This window comes from Propithecus coquereli, unplaced genomic scaffold (assembly GCF_000956105.1).
Source record: "Propithecus coquereli isolate 6110/MARCELLA unplaced genomic scaffold, Pcoq_1.0 Scaffold451, whole genome shotgun sequence".
Lineage (NCBI taxonomy): Eukaryota > Metazoa > Chordata > Mammalia > Primates > Indriidae > Propithecus > Propithecus coquereli.
Window position 1 is genome coordinate 95097 of NW_012150297.1, and position 18860 is coordinate 113956.

The 18860-nt window shown below is 43.3% G+C and overlaps 1 protein-coding gene across 1 annotated transcript in view; it reads right to left on the reverse strand.

Annotated features, from left to right (window-relative positions):
• Nucleotides 1-4049: 4049 nt before the first annotated feature.
• Nucleotides 4050-18860, reverse strand: part of NUGGC (nuclear GTPase, germinal center associated) — a 39587-nt gene continuing 24776 nt past the window's right edge. The window contains exons 11-19 of the mRNA XM_012654943.1: nucleotides 17819-17924; nucleotides 16452-16585; nucleotides 12681-12845; nucleotides 11916-12073; nucleotides 10340-10478; nucleotides 9444-9552; nucleotides 8742-8878; nucleotides 6489-6579; nucleotides 4050-4284 (exon numbers count right to left, since the gene is read on the reverse strand). Of these exons, the coding sequence (XP_012510397.1) occupies nucleotides 4145-4284; nucleotides 6489-6579; nucleotides 8742-8878; nucleotides 9444-9552; nucleotides 10340-10478; nucleotides 11916-12073; nucleotides 12681-12845; nucleotides 16452-16585; nucleotides 17819-17924 (1179 nt within the window). The 3' untranslated portion in view covers nucleotides 4050-4144. The remainder of the gene's footprint in view (nucleotides 4285-6488; nucleotides 6580-8741; nucleotides 8879-9443; nucleotides 9553-10339; nucleotides 10479-11915; nucleotides 12074-12680; nucleotides 12846-16451; nucleotides 16586-17818; nucleotides 17925-18860) is intronic.

Here is an 18860-nt window from a genome sequence, read left to right on the forward strand (position 1 = left end):
TGTGTCTGAAAAAGTCATTTCACTTTTGAAAAATGTTTTTGCTGGGCACAGAATTCTAGGTTAATCTTTTTTCTTTTTCTTTCAGTTCTTTAAAGAGGTCACACCACTGTATATATGTATTTATTTGAGACAGGGCCTTGTTCTGTTGCCCAGGCTGGACAACAGTGCAGTGGCACAATCAGAGTTCACTACAGCCTTGAACTCTTGGGCTCAAGCAATCCTCCTGCCTCAGCCTCCCAAGTAGCTAGGACTACAGGTGCATGCCACCACGCCTGGCTAGTATCTCCGTGTCTCACTATGTTGACCAGGCTGGTCTTGAACTCCTGGCCTCAAGTGATCCTCTCGCCTCAGCCTCCAAAAGTGCTGGAATTGGCTTGCATTGTTTCTAATGTGAAGTCTTCTGTCATTATCTTTATTCCTTTGTATATAGTATCCACTACCCTTCTCATTTCCCAACACGTGTGCACGCACACACACACCCAGCTAGTTTTAAGATTTTCTCTTCATCACTGGTTTTTAGCAATTTGTCTATAACATGTCTTGGCATTATTTTCCTTGTTTTTCTTGTGCTTGGGATTCATTGAGCATCTTGGTTCTGTGGGTTTATAATTTTTTTTTTTTTTAATCAAGTTTGGGAAATTCTCAGACATTATTCTTTTAAGTATTTTTTCTAGATCCCCATCTCTTTCCCATCCTTCTGTGGTTCCAGGAACACATTTTAGGCTGCGTGGTGATGTCCCATACACTGCTGATGCTGTTTTGTTCCTGTGTTTCATTTTGGATATGTTCTACTGTTCTGTTTTCGGTTTCACTTGTCTTTTCTTCTAAAGCATCCACTCTGTTGTTAATCCCATGTTGACACTGAGCTTTTTAAAATCTCTAGAAGGTCTGCTTTAGCTTTTTTAATTTCTTCCATTTCTCTTCTCATTGTACTTATGCTCTATTCTATCTTCTTGAGCATCTGGAGTGAGTTTATTATAGCAATTTTAATAAACTTGTCTGCTAATTCTATCACCTGTGTCATTTCTGGGTCTATTTTATTGATATTTCTTCTCATTATGGGTCATATTTTCCTACTTCTTTATATGCCTGGTAATTTTTGTTTTGATGCCATACACTGTCAATTTTCTACTGTTGGGTCCTGGAATTTTTATTCCTTTAAATTTTTTCATGTTTTGTTTTGGGATGCAGTGAGTTGAAAACAGTATGATCCTCCTGAAGCTTGTTTTTAAACTTTGTTACATGGATGCACAATAGCCTTTTGTCTAGGGACTATTTTGGCCCCACTACTAAGGCAATACTCTTTTGAACAGTCTACTTGATGCCCCATGTGGAAGAAGGTCTTTCCACTCTGACAACTCTAGCTTGAAGTGAGCTTTGGGGATTTTCCGCCTGCTTCTTTCTTGTGGTTCTTTCCTTATCCTTGGTAGTTTTCTCACACGCCTGTGCTACTCAGGATTCAGATAAAGGGAGACCAGCTTTGCATCTCTGGAGCTCTGTGTTCTGCTCTCTTCTCCATGGTACTCTGCCCTGTTTATTCTTCACCTTGGCCGCCCCAAACTCTGAACTCTGTCTCCTAAATTCGGGGAGATCACGCAGCTCTTTTCAGTTCTCCCTCCCTGTGCTGTGGCCTAGAAACCCTGTCCAGGCGGTAAGATGGGGCAATTGCAGGGCTCAGCTTATCTCCTTTCTTTCAGGGATCATTGTCCTGCACTATTTTCCCATATCTAAAAACTGTTGTTTCATAAATTTTCTTTGGCTTTTGTTGTTGTTGCTGCTGTTTAAGGCCAGAGGGTAAATCTGGTCCTGTTACTCCATCATGGCTGGAAGTGGACATCCTATACATCCCTCACTTGAAATATGAAAAGTGAACTAAGCAAACTGCAATAGAACTCTATGTATTTAGAAGTTTAAAATGAAAAGGAACCACTGAGACCTACCTACATGGCTGAATTTTTTTAATCTCACTTAGGCAAAAGATACTACGACAAAAAGAGAAGGATTTAAAATCCTAGAATTTCAAAGTAAAAAAATTTCTTAATCACCCTGTTCATCTCCTTCCTTTTGTATATGAGGAAATGAAATCTTAGTGATGTTAAGGGATAATCAAAGGTCATATTAGTATTGGGCAGAGCTGAGATCAGAACCCAAGTCTTTCAACAAACATGCCACTAAATCATGTTATTTCTATTATGCCCATAAACAATTACCATTTATCCAGTATTATTAAGTACAATCTGTCAATACTTTGTAAGCTTTATTCTAAACTTCCTGACAACCCTGGTAGTGTCAGGGTAGGTACTGCCCATTATCACCATTTTATAGATAAATAACCTGAAGCTCAGGGAGTTAAAATGATTTGTCTAAGACCCTTTAATGGGGTCTCCCGGCTTAAATGATTTTTTATTAATAACATTAAGATGTTATTTGTCTTTTTAACATGTTGACACTTGCACTAAAGGTGTAAAAGCAAAGGTAGGTAAAACCACTTGTACCTTAGCATGAACCACAGAAGTGGCACCAAACTCTTCATAACTATTCATAACTATTGTGTTTTTCATCATCATATGCTTGCAGTTTTTAAAAAAACTCTCTCACTTAAGAATGTTCATAATGAAACAGTATGTTATTAATTCTATTAAATATTGACTCTTACATAGATGCCATTTTATTATTCTGGGTGGCAAAACAGGAAATACACCTAAAGCACTTCTTGAGTGCTTGAATTGGGAGCTGAACCTGACACTTTTCTTGTGGAACATCATTTTTACTTGAAATAACAACTGATAAACTATGGTTAATCATATGTGGTTACATGGTGGACATTTTCTCAAAAATAAAAAAAATGAAACTATCACTTCAAAGAAAACAACTGACAAATCATTGCCAATGATAAGATGAGCTTTTAGAAAAAAGTAGAATTTTATAAAATATGTATCCTCTTCTGTGAGCTTGACAGCTTCCGAATACTTCAAGGCTTTCCTGATAAGATTGGTGGACATACTAACAAATAACATTTTGTAGTATTATACAATAAAATGCATCAATGTTTGGAATATCAGCTTAATTCATTGAATAAATATTTTCAAAATGACCAATGCCCAATGTCACAAAATAATGCATTGGTAAAAAAATCCATTCAAAACACAAGACAAACCAATGGATTTTAATGTAACAGGCTATGAAAAAATGTTCACCAATACGGTTTCAGATTCCACACTGCAACTAACCTTTAAGAAACTACCATTTGTCAAGATTACAGTATCAAAGAACATCCAGAAATTACCTGAAAAGGCTATAAAAATACTTCTCTGTATTCCAACTGTGTATCTGTGTGAGACTGAATTTTCTTCAACACATCAACCAAAAGACATATTGCAAGAGACTGGAAGCAGAAATTCAGATGAAAATTCAGCTGTCTTCCATTAAGCCAGAGAATAAAGAGATTTTGCAAAAGCGTAAAACAATGTCACTCTTCTCACTACATTTTTTGGAAAATAGCCTTTTTTATAATAATGGTACTTTTGTTAACATGTAATGAGTTTGTTATTGTTACTTCTAAATGAATTTGTAAATAATTATTTAAATTTTTTCTCAGTTTTAATTTTGAATATAGTAAATATAAATATTTATAACCTGCATAAACAAAAGCCCTTAGGTCCTTTAAGAGCAAAGGGTCCTGAGATCAAATGTTTGAGGAGCGCTGGTCTTAGCACCCCTGAGAGGTAGTAAAGCCAGGTCTGTGCCCATCTGGATCCCAAACCCGTGTTGTTGCCCTGACACAATGTTGCCCTCTTACCCAATTCTCCCATTAAAATGGGAAACAGGATCGGGTCCCTAAAGCTTTGTTTTATAATTTTTCCCCATAGTATTAAAGTTTTTCGATGTACGGATATTTTTCTTTGGTGAAGCACAAGTTTCTTGTCCTAAGGCTTTAGAACTCCATTAGGGATTCGAGATGACTCTTTATTGGCTATAAAATAAAATTATGCCAGAAGCAATAATATATTGAGTTTTGTAATATATATAAAGCTCCAGTAGTTGGGAGATGTTCTTTATTAGATTTCACGAAACAGGAGTAATTCTGATTCTTTGGCTCTGGGCCTATTGTTCATCCCCTGGCACTAAGCCCCAAGAATTGAAGCTATGCTCTGGGGGAGCCCACCTTGCCGGGGGACATCCTCAGGAGGAATTCCTGCATGCCTCTCCTCAGCAGCGCGTTCTCTGCGACCTCCCTCAGGCTTCTGTGCAGCTTCTCCATCTCCTTGTATTCACTCTTGACATCTACAGAAGAGCAGAAGGGGTGCGTCAGGACTTGGTGTCCTTTTCAGCAATGTCTCCGGAAAACAATCCCCCAAGAATCCTGTCACTTCTCTCAAACATAAGACCTGGAGTGGCACTTGGAGATCAGATAGTCCAATTTCCTTGTTTCATAATCTGAATCAAACCAGGTGTTCTTTCTCTTACCTGAACGCTGTTCAGAGCTAGAGCCCTGAGTCTCTTTGTCTTGCTCCTACAGCCAGAAGCTCCCTCCTCCAAGCTGCCTCTTAAATCCTGCCCAACGGGACCCTCCCAGGACCTGGCTTCCAAGAAGCTTCCCCAGTGTCCCAGCCCTGAATAACCACTCTGTCTTCTAAATCCCAAGAGTAACCATCTGGCGCCTGAGTGGCTTAAGTGTCACATTCCCAGTGAGACCTTCCTTGACCACCCTGTCCCCTTCCCCGGCATGCCCTCTCCCCGTCCCCTGCTCTATTTCTGTGCCACACATTTTACTAATTAGTTTGCTCACTGCCTGCCTCCCGCCCACTGGGCCATAAACTCCTTGAAGGCAGGAGTTCTCATCTGTACTGGTCACTGCTGTGTCCCTGGTGCCTAGAACACTGCCTGGCACCTAGGAGATGAGCAGCATCATTTCTTGAGAATACATACTCTCCAGTCTTGTGATTTACATTCTTGCACATCTTGTCTTGCCAACATCTTATTCCAGGTATGACCCTGAGAACAAGGGCTGCCCTTTAGATCCCTCTATAGCCTTGGCACCTGGCACAGTACCCTCCATATAATGTATATTTGTTGTTGATGGTGAAGAAAAGGAAACAGGCTTAAATTATAGCAGGTACAATTTACACAAAACTTGGAAAATTTTCTGTGTGACCTGGACGGGTGAAAGACCTTTGGCAAGTAGGAGTTCTTTCAAGAAGACACAATCATACGACTATAACCTTAAAACTTAGGTTCCTGTGAAGGCCATGAGAGAGTCCGATACGTTACAGTGTGAGGGCACTGAACTCCTTCCCTGGTGCATCTAGACAGCCAGAATCTGGGCATCATGATTCCCAGAGACAGAGAAGTGCAGACACATTTAGAAGCAGCAATTGTGGCCTTTACTTTGCAAATCGCTCTGACCACTCTCACCCTGGCAAACTTGGCAATAGCATCTGGTCTAGTATTCCTTTTTTTGTAGCAGGCAACTGTGCACATGGTTTAAAATTTAAAAGGCCCTCCCCTGTCCTCCAGCCTCCCAGTTCCCCTCCTTAGAGACAACCAGTGTTACCAGTTTCTTTTTTTTTTTTTCCTCTCACAAATGGCAACATATCACACACAGTTTTTTCACTTCGCTTTTTTTTTCACTTTACAATATATTTTGGAGATTGTTTCATACTACTACCTCTAAAACTGCTTTATTCTTCCCAACAATTGCACGGGCCTCCACTAGTTGTACAGCTAATTTAATTTAACCTGTGTTCTACTTATATAATAGATATTTGAGTTGTTTCCATTTTTGATATTGTAAACAATGCTACCCTAAGTAAACCTGTCTATATCCCCTTCTCCTCATGTATAAGGATATCTATAGGGTAAATTCCTAGAATTAGGATGGCTGGGCCAAAGGATATATGCATTTTTCATTTTGCTAGAAATTGCCCAATTGCTTTCTGCACCAGGTTACACTCTCCAGTTTATAGCAGGGGCCTGGTGGAGCCTATGGCATGAAAGGGAGGTGGCTGCCCGCAATGGGGCACACACAGCTGGTGTTGCATTCCCAGGTTCCTGGTGGATTAAGAGAAACCTTTCTCCAGCACCAGACAATGAAGATTTTCATAAGGAGGTATCAACTTAAAAGAAAGGCATTATGCAGACAGTAGGGCAGAGTTGTGGATTTACATTTGCCACTTTGCAGCTATAGGACCTTGGGCATATTACCTACCTAATCTGAATCTCTGTTTCTGCATCTGCAATAACATCTATCTCTGAGAGCTGACATGAGAAGTCGGTGAGACGGTGTGCACAAAGCCCAAGTACAATGCTCATTCTCAATCGGGTGCTTGGCAAAGGGTGTGGAGCAGTCATCATCATCATTATAATCATCATCTCATTCCTTGCCCTGGACATTCTTCCTAACTTAATTCCTTTAAATTCAGTAAGGAGCAAACACAGCCAGGGGTGTCTACATAATCACCTTTTACAGAAAGGTTTTACATATTTACCTGCAAGCTCCTTGTAGAGACCATCCCCCTGGGACGAAGCAAGGGTCAGCATGGTGGCGATACTGCCCATCACCCTCTCCGTGATCCCAGTCTACACGACAAGGACATTCAATCTGTTAGCATGGCACATCCCCAAAGTGACTCTTACAAGAGTCACCCAATCCCCTAGCTGGAGAGGACACAGGTGGCATTGCCTGCCTCAGCATCTCCTTTCCTGTCTATCGAGACTCATGGGGGGATGTACCTCTGGTGCTGACTGATGGAATCAGGAACTAATGAGGAAGCCAGGAGGCGTGAGGACAGGACGGCTGCCACAGAGATGGAGAAACGGAGAAGAGCTGGTAACCACCCACTATCTTCTCACGCATTTAGTCACTGGATAAATGTGTACTGGGCCCCGCTCCGTACAGCACGCCTTACTTGACATGTCTGATTCTTCTTCCCAACTGCCTGAGAAGTGTCTCAGTCCTTTTATCAATGGAAACCATTTTCTTCCCTCTTCTGTCTCTTGCTCTCCTTTGAAAAACATCAGACTCCTTCCTCTAGCCTGGTAGATGGTAGTTTTGAACTTGGATCTCCTGACTTTAAATCTTATGCTTTTTCTGCTACACGCTAGACCAAGAACCCTAAGCTTGGGTCTCAGCTGTAGCTGTGAGCCTGGGGGCTAGTAACTAAACCCTCCAGGCCTCAGTTCTTTGTCTTTAAGATCAGGGGTTGGGAGATTCACAGCTCCTAAAACCACCTCACACTAAAGTGAAAACAAGTCAGGAAGCCACATTACTGATCTATTTATCAGAGACTAATCAGTATATTCAACAAAGCATTATTCCCCTCTTCAATTTATAAGAACATTGTGAAGAGGTAATTTTTTAAAAATCAGTAAATCTTCAAACATTAAGTATGTATAAAAAGCAATTCCATCCATTATATAGAACTAAATCTTTTAAACAACTAAAAGTTAACTGTTATTCTAAAAAATAAATAAATAAAATAAAATGGTCAGGGAACAAGAATGCTCCATGCACCCAGTTTTCACTTCCCATGTTTCTGTCATTTAAGATATATTTGTACATGATCAATACAGTAATCGTTTTTTTTAGTGGAATTATTTTCTTAGGCACCTTAAGATCCAATTTCTGTGGACTCAATGGGGACACGGGGATCGGCTCTGTAGAGTTTGGCCAATTTCCTGCCAATGTATTCGTAGACTGTGATAGTATGTCAAGTGACTGAAACTAAACTGCTGCTGGCAAGATACCTCTCAGCCTATTCCGATGGAAATGACATGCTTTGCATTGTGGAGAAGGTATCTTCCAAAATTGCAGTGGCGGGGGGAGGGCAGGAGACTGGGCAGAGAGGGCTGGAGATGTTCCAGGCGACTGCTAAACAGGTGCACCCAGAAAGCAGCCACCCAGCTTCCTCATGGTTGGGAGGGCCAGTTAGCCTGGACTGAGGCACAAGAATTTGGAGCCTCCCATGGCCAGGGAGGGGGACAACAGTGGCCTAGACTAAGACAAAGGATTTCTACTGCTTGGGGGAGGAGGAGTGTCGAGCTGAGAGACCGGGCTGAGGCAGGATGGTCCAAGTGTCCTTGGCGGGAGCACTGACGTCTGAGGAAACTATAGGAACCATTTTCCACATGGATGGCATCAAGGCTAAATGTGTGCTAGCAACCATGACTGACCGATCTAGTAGTGCACTGACATTTATTTACTGACATTTTATGTAGATGAGACATTTCTGTCATTTAAAAAAATGTGCCTGGAGATGATGCTATTGTTGGAAATGCCGGAGCCGCTACCTGGCCCCACATCCTGGTCTGCATCTTCCTAGCTGTGTGGCTTGCTGATACACCTCTCGTGCCACAGTTTTCTTCTCCATAAAATGAGAACAATGACAGTACCTACCTCACAGATTTGCCGGGGATTAAATGAGCTAATGTCTGTACGGCACTGAGCACCGTGTAGATAGACAGAAAGGGAAAGGCACGGGAGAGCTGGAAGGGCTGCGCTTCTGAAGTCAGGGCCACAGGGTAGCGGGCACCAGCACAGTGGGACGCGGCAGCAGTGAGGACAGAATGCAGAATGCTGAGTGCCAGCGGCCCCTCCCCCAGCACTGGCTGGGCCCACTGCGCAGAAGCCATCGGTTCTACTGGGACCCGAATGCCTACTGTTTCTCCCACCTTCTGCACCCGCCTCCTCTACTCCCCCGGAGGCTCCTGGCACTGGGGTTGAGGCCGAGGCTGTGGAATACCTTCAGCTGCTGAAACTGGTGCTGCATCCTTTCTTGAGCCCTTTCGAACATGCCCTCGGCCACCTGCTGGTCCACCCCTCTTCGGATGACATCTTTCATTCTCTCGCATGCTCTTTTGCCAGTGATCTGAGCTGCCTCTGGCAAAAATGATAGCCACAAGGACTTGCTTAGAAATCTTTGAATCAGAAAGAAAAACAAGCAAGCAAGGAAACAAAAATATATTTATAGATATATGTGTGTGTATATACACACTTCTATAAAAAATAGTATTTTCAATATTTAGATACGAAATAGCATTCGGAAAACCTAATGAGTGAATTAAGCAGAAGCTTACAAAGTCAGGCTCCCCGCTCCCCGCAAACAAGAAGGAGCCTGAAAGCCAGTTCACAAATAATTGGAGAAAATAAAAATGAAAACTGGATACAGATTTTATAGCTAAATCAGCTGAGAGACAGCATGGAAAGGAGAAGCAGGGTGTGCAGACAAAGGGTGGACAGAAAGAACCGAAAAACACACAGAGAAGGGGTTCTTAATCACCTCTTCCCACCCCCTGCAATCATGGTGGCTTCAATCTGTAGACTGAGGGTGTTACGAGGACTTAGGATGCAGGAGGACAAATACTTTGAGGGGAGCAGCGGAAAAGGAGGCCATGGGTGCTGACAGACCCAGAGCAAGTGGAGATGTTGCCCCTAGAGCCCCCACCTTCGTAACAGGGCTTCAGGTCGTTCTGAACAGAGGTGGCGAGGGACTCGTAGATCCTCCTCTTCCTCCTGAGGATGTGGCCCTCCAGGCCTCCCAGGATGGTGCTTATCTGAGAAGCCATATTAACAGAGGCCATTTGTGTCAATTCCTTCAACAAAGGCAGGTCAAGTGTCCTGCTGCACGGCCCCCATTCCCTCTTCCACACTGTGGGTTTGCTGTTGATACGTCATCTCCACGACTATGCTGTGAGCTGCTCGTGGACAGGAACTTTTTCCTAAGCATCTTCATACCCCAAAGAGCTTCCCACAGAGCCCAGCACCTACAAACTACTCAATACATATTTGCTGAGTTGAACCTGGGCACAGGCAAGGTCCTGGAATGGGCCTTCTTTGGGAGGCAAGGGGAGGTACAAGCGATTTCTCTAGGATTGCCATGTAATTTGGGCAGGCCCTGGAAGAAAATGAGTCACAGACCAGAGTCCTGAGGCCTCAAAACTAAAAAAAAATGACCTGCAAAAGAATGACTGACTTCCTTAAGCTTCACTGCTTTGGATGCTACTTCATAATGTTGGGCGACGTTAGTGAAAGTGTTAGAAGTTGATGAAAGTTTTCATACATCTAAGGACTCTTTGAAGATTCTTTCTGAGCACAGAGTTGGCTTTACAATCTCAGCACGTGCTACTGGTTGCTTCACAGTGGAATGGTGTCTCCCACCTCCATGGTGATCTTAGGGCCACTGCTCTCCCCCTAGTCCCATGAGGTTCTGTATTACACAGCAACTCCTGCTAGGTGTCCACACCCTGGACACTCTGGGGGAGAGCCAGACAACCCCAAAACCCACCTTGGAAGAAAGCCACACCCAACCTCACTGCCCTTGTCACTTTATAAGGAACTTACCTCCTGGATCAGGAAATGTTTTTTATAACTATCATATTTCCAGCCATTTCTTATCCCGATTTCTGTCATTTTCTCCTGCAGGGAGTGCTTAAAAGCATCTATGTGAGGCATCAGAGCTGAATCAGTGGGCTTCCCAGTTCTACAAAAGAAAGCAACAAAAAGGTTAGAGACAAAGTAGGCTGAAACAAACATGAAACTAGCTGGTTCCTTATATTTATTTAAGAGAAATGGGACAAGATCTTACAGTTATCAAATTCCTGCAATGTGCCAGGCACTGTGCTGTGCCAGGCCTGGGACGTGAAGACCTATGAAGTCAGTGTGATGATGCTCATTTTATAGGCGAGAAAATTGAAGTTCAGAGAGGACTGCTGATGTGTCCAAGGTCACACAGCTGATAAGGGGCAGAGCCAGGCTTTGGACATGGCTTTAACCTCAAAACTCATAGTCTTTCCACTGCTAAGGAGTTTTCACTTGAAAGGGTGAGACTTGAACTACACCTTAAAAGATGGGTGAGAAGGAGGAATTATTCCCTATGGGACACAGTGAACACAGTTGTTTCAGAATATCCCAGGAGCAGGAAGTGGCAGGTCATAGAGGAGAGAGCACAGGCTTTAAATCCTGGCTCTCTACTCGTGAGCCGGGTGACATTGGGAAAGCCGCACAGTTCTTTTGAATTTCAGCTTGTTCAGATGTAAAAAGACAGAAGCCACTTCACAGGGTCAGTGAGAGCACTCAATGAGATACTACGTGCCAAGTACTTAGAGCATGGCACCCGGGACATCGCAGCTCCTCTTTGCTGCCTGCTGGGCTGGCTACAGCAGAGGGCTGACTCCGGGCCACAGTGCAGGCGAAGGCTGGAAAGGCAGTCGGAGGCAGGTGGAATGTCTTGAATGCCATTGGAAGGAATTTGGAGTTTATCCCACAAACTTGTAAACAGGGTGGGTGTCAGTGGAATGGCATGATCCAAGACATGTTTAAAGAAAGGTGAGGGCTGAGTAAAGTACAAGCAAAGGTGGGAGAATGGTTCAAGCAGCAGCAGGTGAGCAAGCAGGTGAGATGCCGGTAGGGAAGGAGAAGGTAGACTGGGGACAGGCGGCTGCACTTGGGGACTAGGAAATTTTGTCGATGGAGGAAAGAACTAGAGGTCAGGGAAGGAGGGGGCACACACACCCCCAACCCACGCCAGACCCAGAGTCCTCCGTGTACTCAGGGAGCGTTCTGAAGGCCGTGTGTTTGCTTAATTCCTCTCTCTCCAATCAAAATACCCTGTCCTGGGCCCAGATCCACAGGAAAATTTATCCCCCGCTGCACGTATGAGATATTTGAAAAATAATGGGAATCATAATATTAGTCTGAAAGCAACATCGCAATCTGTACTCCAGGTCACCATGAGAAATTTTTAAGTGAACCAAACCAAGAAGGCTTTTGTGTTTTGCCAAAGACTACACTTTCCTCCTCAAGTTACAAGCTACTCTTTACACTTCCACATCCAAAGCATGCATTCTTAAAGACGAGACTCTGGCCCAACATTCTTCAGACATTTGTTCAGGAAGGCACAAGATGAAAGATCCTTTACCTAAAAATGCCTCCAAACACAGGATCGATCTGGTCATAGATGGGCTGAGTGATGGCTTCATTCAGATCGATTCTTGCCAGAGTCCTGGAGGCATAGATGCCATTTTTCAGGCAAACAGCTTTCAGAGTCTGGTGAAAACCTTGGTTTCCTTTACTCCTCTGGATAATCAAACAATAAATTAGTAGAGTTAACTAGGAGGTCACAGGATCAGAACTGTATCGCTTTGGCCAAAGACTGATGCCAAGAATCACAGGCAAGAGTAGAGACTACATGATCTTTAAACATACACTATTAAGCTAAACAAGAAAGGACAGTGGTCACGCCTCCAGGTCGGCTGGGTGCCCCACAATTTGCATGCCAGGTGCGAGGTTACAACATATTTTCTTATTGTATAATCTAATTGATACTGCCATGGAGGCAGCAAGATAGGTAGGGCAAGCATTTAGCATCCCCATTTCACAGAAGAACACCAAGAGGTTTTTTAATGGGTTTAGGGCCTTGCCCAGGACTACAAAGTGGATGTTTGGTGGGGCTGGCATTCAGATCAAGACGCTCAGATCCCAGATTCTGCCTCTGTCTCTGCTGAACCGCGTGCCTTCCTTGGTACTAGGGATGCACAGTTAATTCCTTACGTGCAATTCTCACTCTCTTCTACTCTCTACTAGCTCTTTATTTCCTTTGAAAGCAATGGGATTGTGACAAGGGAGCTTGGCGATTAGGCAGACCTCACTGGCCACCTGCATTTTCCCCGGAAGGGTCACTCACCACCAGGCATGCCCCAAGGATGCGTCGGTAGGAAGCCCTGGCAGTCCGGACCCCCTCTTGCAGAGGCCGCTCGATGTGGGCGAAGCACTGCGCTATGGCCTTCTCCAGCAGCTCGACCTTCTCTTCGACAAACCTCCGCAGCCCACTCATGTGCAAGTGTTCACTCTAGGGACAAGGGGCAAAAGGAGCACCAGGCCACCTGCTCCCCTAAAGGCTTTCTTTAAGCCTATCACCAACGTCCAATGACATCTAATTCTGCAAACATCTAATGAGCTTTGACTTTGCACAGAGCAGTTTTTGAGGATAGTGTTTCTCAAACTTTAATGTGCATACGAATCACCAGGCAATATTCTTATAATCTGAGGGCTTGGGATTCTACATTTCCAGCCAGTCCCCAGATGATGCTGATCTTAGGGGCTCTGGACCACACTTGGAACAGCAAAGCTACAGGAGCACAGAAATAAAGCCACGTCCCTTTGTAAAAGAATATAGTCTAGTCAGAGAGAAAAACATATATTTAAATAATACAAGGAAGTGACCACCAGGGACAGCCTTGACCTCTAGGTTCCAAACTGGGAACCTAGGGTTATTCCCTGCATGGGAACATGGCAGACCCTGCAGTGCCTGCAGCAGGTGGAAGCCACACTCCCTAGCTTGGCGCATAAGGGCCTTCATAGCCGGGACTCAACCAACCTCTCCAGCACCACTGTCTCTCTGTTTGCCTGACACATTTTCCCAAGTAGCTGCCCCAAACTTGCTACCATTCCCCAAACATGCCGCTCCTTTTGAGACCCCCATGCCTTTGCACATGGTGTTCCAGCCTTGTGTCCTTCAAGGAAAGCTCAAAAGTCACCTCCCAGGAGATGCTTTCCCTGACTCCCCGGGCAGAGGTGGGGCTCTCTTTCCCGTGCTCCCACTGCATTTTGTACATTCCTGTGAACAGCATTCCTCCTACTGTGTGATGTCTCTCTCATTCCATATGTCTCCTTCCCTGGACTAGGAACTTGCTGCAGGGACAGACTGCTATCGTGTTTGTTTATTCCAGGGCATGGCGCAGAGACCAAAATCCATAAGCATTCGTGAATTGAACAAGTGGCACGGAGAAACTGCTAGATAATGTAGGCTTTTAAATTCTTTTCCAAATAGACAGAAATAGTTCTCAAATTGATGTATGACCTTATATAGATGACTTTTAACTTCTCTGGTTCTTGGCTGCATCATCTTTAAAGCAAGTGAATTGGGTTGAATGATCTTGAAAACAACCTCAAATAAAACTCTGTGAATCTCCGAGTTGATGAGTTTTAGAGTTTGTGGACACCATTTGGCATTGGGCCCATCCTAAGGATTTTCCTAGTTTTCACCATCAAGAATTCTTACAAGCCATACTTGTCCCCCCAGAGTGTCCTTTAGATTCTTTTGAATTTATAGTGTCCCTGGTGATCAAAATAGAATAAGAAAAAAGTCATGGGAAATAAATCTACAGGCAAGGTGCTCACAATGTCTCAATCTCAATAAATCCCTATTGATTAAACAAAAGAATGACAAGAAAGGAAAGGATTCATTGAAATGTCACCTTCGACTTCCTATTGATTCTTAAAAATAATGACTGTTCATTTAAAATCACTAACTACCTAAACTCTAAGTTTTTGATTTGAGTCATAATCTTAAAAAACATGATCAATCATACACATATTTAGGTTTGATTGTTCAGAATTCAAAGGAACTGACAAAACTCTTGCCTTCCAACTTTCCGTTCAAACAACTAAGAATAAGACGAATAGCTAAGGCCAAGGAATTTGAGGAAAGCTGCTGGCAACACCCTCAGATGGCTGTCACAGAAGTGCCACTCGGCCCCTCCTGCTCTGTGTTTTCCACGGCCTGGAGTCTGGCTGCAAGGGGGTACTGAGCCCCTTTGAGGGCTTACAAGTCTCTTTCAAAAAAGAGGAGCACGTGGAGAGGGCATTTCCGGGCTTAATTGCAAAACGCCTTGCCCTTATATTTGTAAAATACTCCAGCCACATGCGGCACCACATCTGATTCATTTTCCATCGATACTTCCAAAAGCAATCTTGTGCTGGGCAGAGAGACAAAGTTCACCCTGAAGAAATTTTTCAGGAAGTTAGAAGGTCAAACTTTTCCCCAACTATTTCAGGGGACAGAAACCAAATTAGAAAATCTCAGACTCCAGGAGTCTTGTTTTGTTTTTGTCTCATACAACTAGATCAAAATAAGGCATGAGAAACACGATGAAAAAGACAGTGAAGTTTGCTCTATATGCCCCTTTTATGCAGAGTTTTCAAATGCTGGTGTTTGGCCACAGCCAGAGACCCCTCTGGAGCTGGCATTGCTTACTGGAGTGCCTGTCTGTCCCTGCCACCCCACGGGCTCGTGTCAGGTCTGCTTTCCCCATTCTCAGGACCAGATCCTGGGCCTCTCACAGAGCCCTACTAAGCGCACATCCTCTGCCCCCTTCCCTGTTCCAACCTAACAAGAAGTCAGACAACTTGGTTGTGCGATTCTGATGGGTAAAGGCGGTGTGGAAATAAGTGAAGACCACCCAAATAAGAAAAGCAAAGGCTCTGTATTCAGAGCTTGCTAAGCAAGAGTTGGCCGCCCTCACTTGAGTTTGGCAGAGACTCAAAAGCAGGCAAAGGAGTGGGAAAATTTTATAGTGGACAGAAGGAAAGGCTTCAGGTGTGCCATGGTTGGAGGCTGTTGGCCTGGGGAAGCTGTAGACGGGCTAAGTAAAAGCAGGGCAGCCTGTGTGGTTGGTTAGGGGTACACATTTGGCTTTCTGTGGCTGATGGTAAATTGCAGGCAGCCACAAAGATCAGGGCAGTTATTAATCAAGTCCTGGCCATTTGGGGCCGACTGTTAGAGAAGTTACTATTTAGCTTCCTGGATTGTTACTAGAAACAGCAATCTGACTTCCTACAAGTCAGACTGGCTTTCTGGGATGTTTATTATAGATAAGGAGTTTCTAGGCAGGCTGCTGCAGGTTGTGGGTCAGGGTTCTATTTTTACATATGGTCAGGCCCTTGTCCAGATGTTTGTATATTCAGCCTCTCACAAGGAAACAACACAGCTGGTAACTGATGACAGCAACAGGTTTTTCTCCAAAACCCTCCCAAGCCTCTCATCCAGCAACTTATCCCCTCTTACTTTAGGTTAAAAAAAAAAAAATCAAAGAGATAAATTTGTCCATTACTATGAGAAAAGTTATTTTTAATTGGTCATTCAGAAGGCCTGCATTCTAGACAGTAAAGATAAATATCTAACTCTGCTGGAATTCCCTCCCAGTTTCCTTCCTCTCACATTATTTTACTACACTGCTCTGAATTTGAGATTCCAACAGCACCAGAGCATGAAGCATATCCAGAGATAGACCAAACGCTTTTGGACTGTGCATAAACACACCTCTCCAGGATAACCTACGAGTGTCTGCATTCCACTAGAAGTAAACCAAATTGCTGCTGCCATCGTGAAAACACACTACCTTGTTCAAGTCTCGGGAGAGAAGGAAAATAGCTACTGACTATTTTTACATTTTCCTCTCAGTCCATCTGTCTCAGGTAAAACATTATTCCTTTCTCTTTTATTCAAGTGTTATGATTTTAACCCTCTAATTATCCTTTTGGCCTCTTAGACTCTCTGAGTTTTGTATCTTTCTTTGATATGAAAAGAAAAAACAAAAGTTACTTTTCTAACTTGGTAAAAGGAAATGCTCTGCCCAGGCCAAGAGGAAACATCTCAGCCCACTGTCTTCCATACCGGCAGGTTCTGCGCGGAGTTGAAGCTGTCTGTGAGCAGCAACAGGCCAAAGGCTTCCGTCACATACTTGGTCACCATCCTCCTCTTCTTGTCCAAGAGGCTTTTCCTGATGTATTCTCTTAACTTGGGGATTTCTGGAATTCACAGGCAGCACAAACAATTTTAAAAGGCCAGAATTTTGTAGTCAGTAAAATTCATAAAAGTTTAAAGATCTGAATGGTGATTCAAATGAACTAGAGTTGAGGTCCCATGTGGGCTGGCTGCCCACTAAACCAAACTTTCTGAAAAACACCTTTCCCATGCATAGGATCAACAAGAATGAATGGTAGATCAGCAATGCTGAATATTAATTTAATTTAGCTGCATAAAACAAACCACATAGAAAAGTACAGGCTGGTTGAAAAATGGGCCCTTTCCTTTGGATTGGTACTCACCTGCAGACTGAACCAAAGGTGCTCACACCTCCAGAGCCTCAGCTCTTTGGTCCCCCTAGACTTTTATGTCAACTAACCTCTAATATGAGAATAGTCCATTCTTGCTGTACATAGGAACAAGAACCTCTGACATGTCATCAGAAACTTGCCTTCGTCCTAACCCTTTGTCAGTCAGAAGATAACAGATGCCACCCCACCACTTACCCCATCATTCCTGTACAGGCTAATTTTTCTCTATTACTCCTTCCACATACCATGCTAATTTTGTATTTATACCCTTGCCCAAGCAGTCCCCACATTTCTGGGAACACTTCACACATTCTGCTCCTTAACCTCCATTCATACACGCACACATCTGGTCACATGCGTGCACGCCATAAGCTGTGTTGAGCTCAGATGCAAGCCCAGCCCTGAGCCTGCCTGCCCACCTGGTCTCCACTGAGTGTTCTGTCCGCACAGAGTTTCCCTGGCCTTCTGTCGTGCTCACAGTCAGCACCAACTACCAAAGCCTTATTTTTACCTTAATTTTTGTACTTTGGTTAATAATAATATTAGTTCCTCATCAGATTTTAAGTTCTGTAAAGAAAGAGATCATGCTTTCTGTTTTCCCTGCCTCACAAAGCATACATTAGACACTCAGAAAATAATTCTGATACCCATAGCTGGGGGGGGACTCTCAAGCCAAATACCAAGGAAATGACAACTTGATCACTTGACTTTTACCAACCCATGGTAACATTTGGAGGAGAGAGGAATTGTGGTCTCAGGCACCACAACAATGCAGACAGAAAAAATATATATTTGCAATAGGTGTAGAAACTGGCAAGCCGGAAAAATTTATTATGTGGCACAAAAAGTTCTAGAGCAGGAAATTCGAAGTGCCAAACTTAATCTTGAGAATTTTAGTGGTTGAGATTAAAAAACATAAATTACCAGTTTCCTCCTCAGTGAGGAACGCCTGCTGCCAGTACTCCTGGGCGCTGACCGTGTACACTAGATCTGAGGCTTCCAGGACCTTGAAGTCACCTGGCAGTTTTCTCTGAAATGAGAGGAGCACACAGGAAACAGAATAACTCAGCCACGGCAAAGGAAACAATACCCAGGCCTCGTGAGAGTCTTCGGGAAATTTCAGTTCATTCCCTTTCAGTTCTCCAAGAGCCCCATAAAGAACAGACAATATTCTAAATGTCTAGTGTGGCCATCTGCCCAAGGTCAGAAGTTATGAGGAAATTGCTGCATAGAAACTATTCTCTTGGGAGTTAAAAATACCAATTCTAGAAGAAAACATATTTTTAAAAAGTTCAAAAGTGTATTTAAATGTTCAGAGGGGGAAAGGTACTAAGATCCTTTTTGGAAAAAGAAGCAAATCTTAGAAAAGGCAGTGGTGTGCTAGAGCTTATACTAGCTTCTGAGAGCTGAATGTGCACGTCACTTCCCAACTCTGCATTCAGGGACATCACATTGGTAGCCTGAAATTGGCAATGGTGGGAGTATTTACACCATAGGAATTGGCAAATGGTACAATGGCACAAACCAGTTTTTTGAGTTTTTTTTAAACAAAGAGCTGGTTGTTAAACATTTACCAGCATAACACAACACAACACTGGGCAAAGATTCTATAAAAGTGAAAGTTTCTTAGCTGGGTGGTTAATGAGTGATTATACACATTTTAATGCAGAGTAATGTTTAAGCAAATGATGGTTTTAAATGTCAAGGAATTAAGCATTATGTAAGAAAGTCTTTCATGATTAGAAAAACATCATCACTGAGAAGTCATACTAGAATCATACATAAATATTGTTCCATAATCCTTTATTCTTCTCACTTAAGAGAAAAAATATGCACATCTAGACTGTGCATGTGTGTGCATGGGTATTTTGGGGAGGTAGAAAACAGTAGAGAGTTGTCAATCTTTTTTCTGATACAAAGATATAAAAGAGCTGAGTGAGTAGAGGCCCTGTAATCCAATGGGACC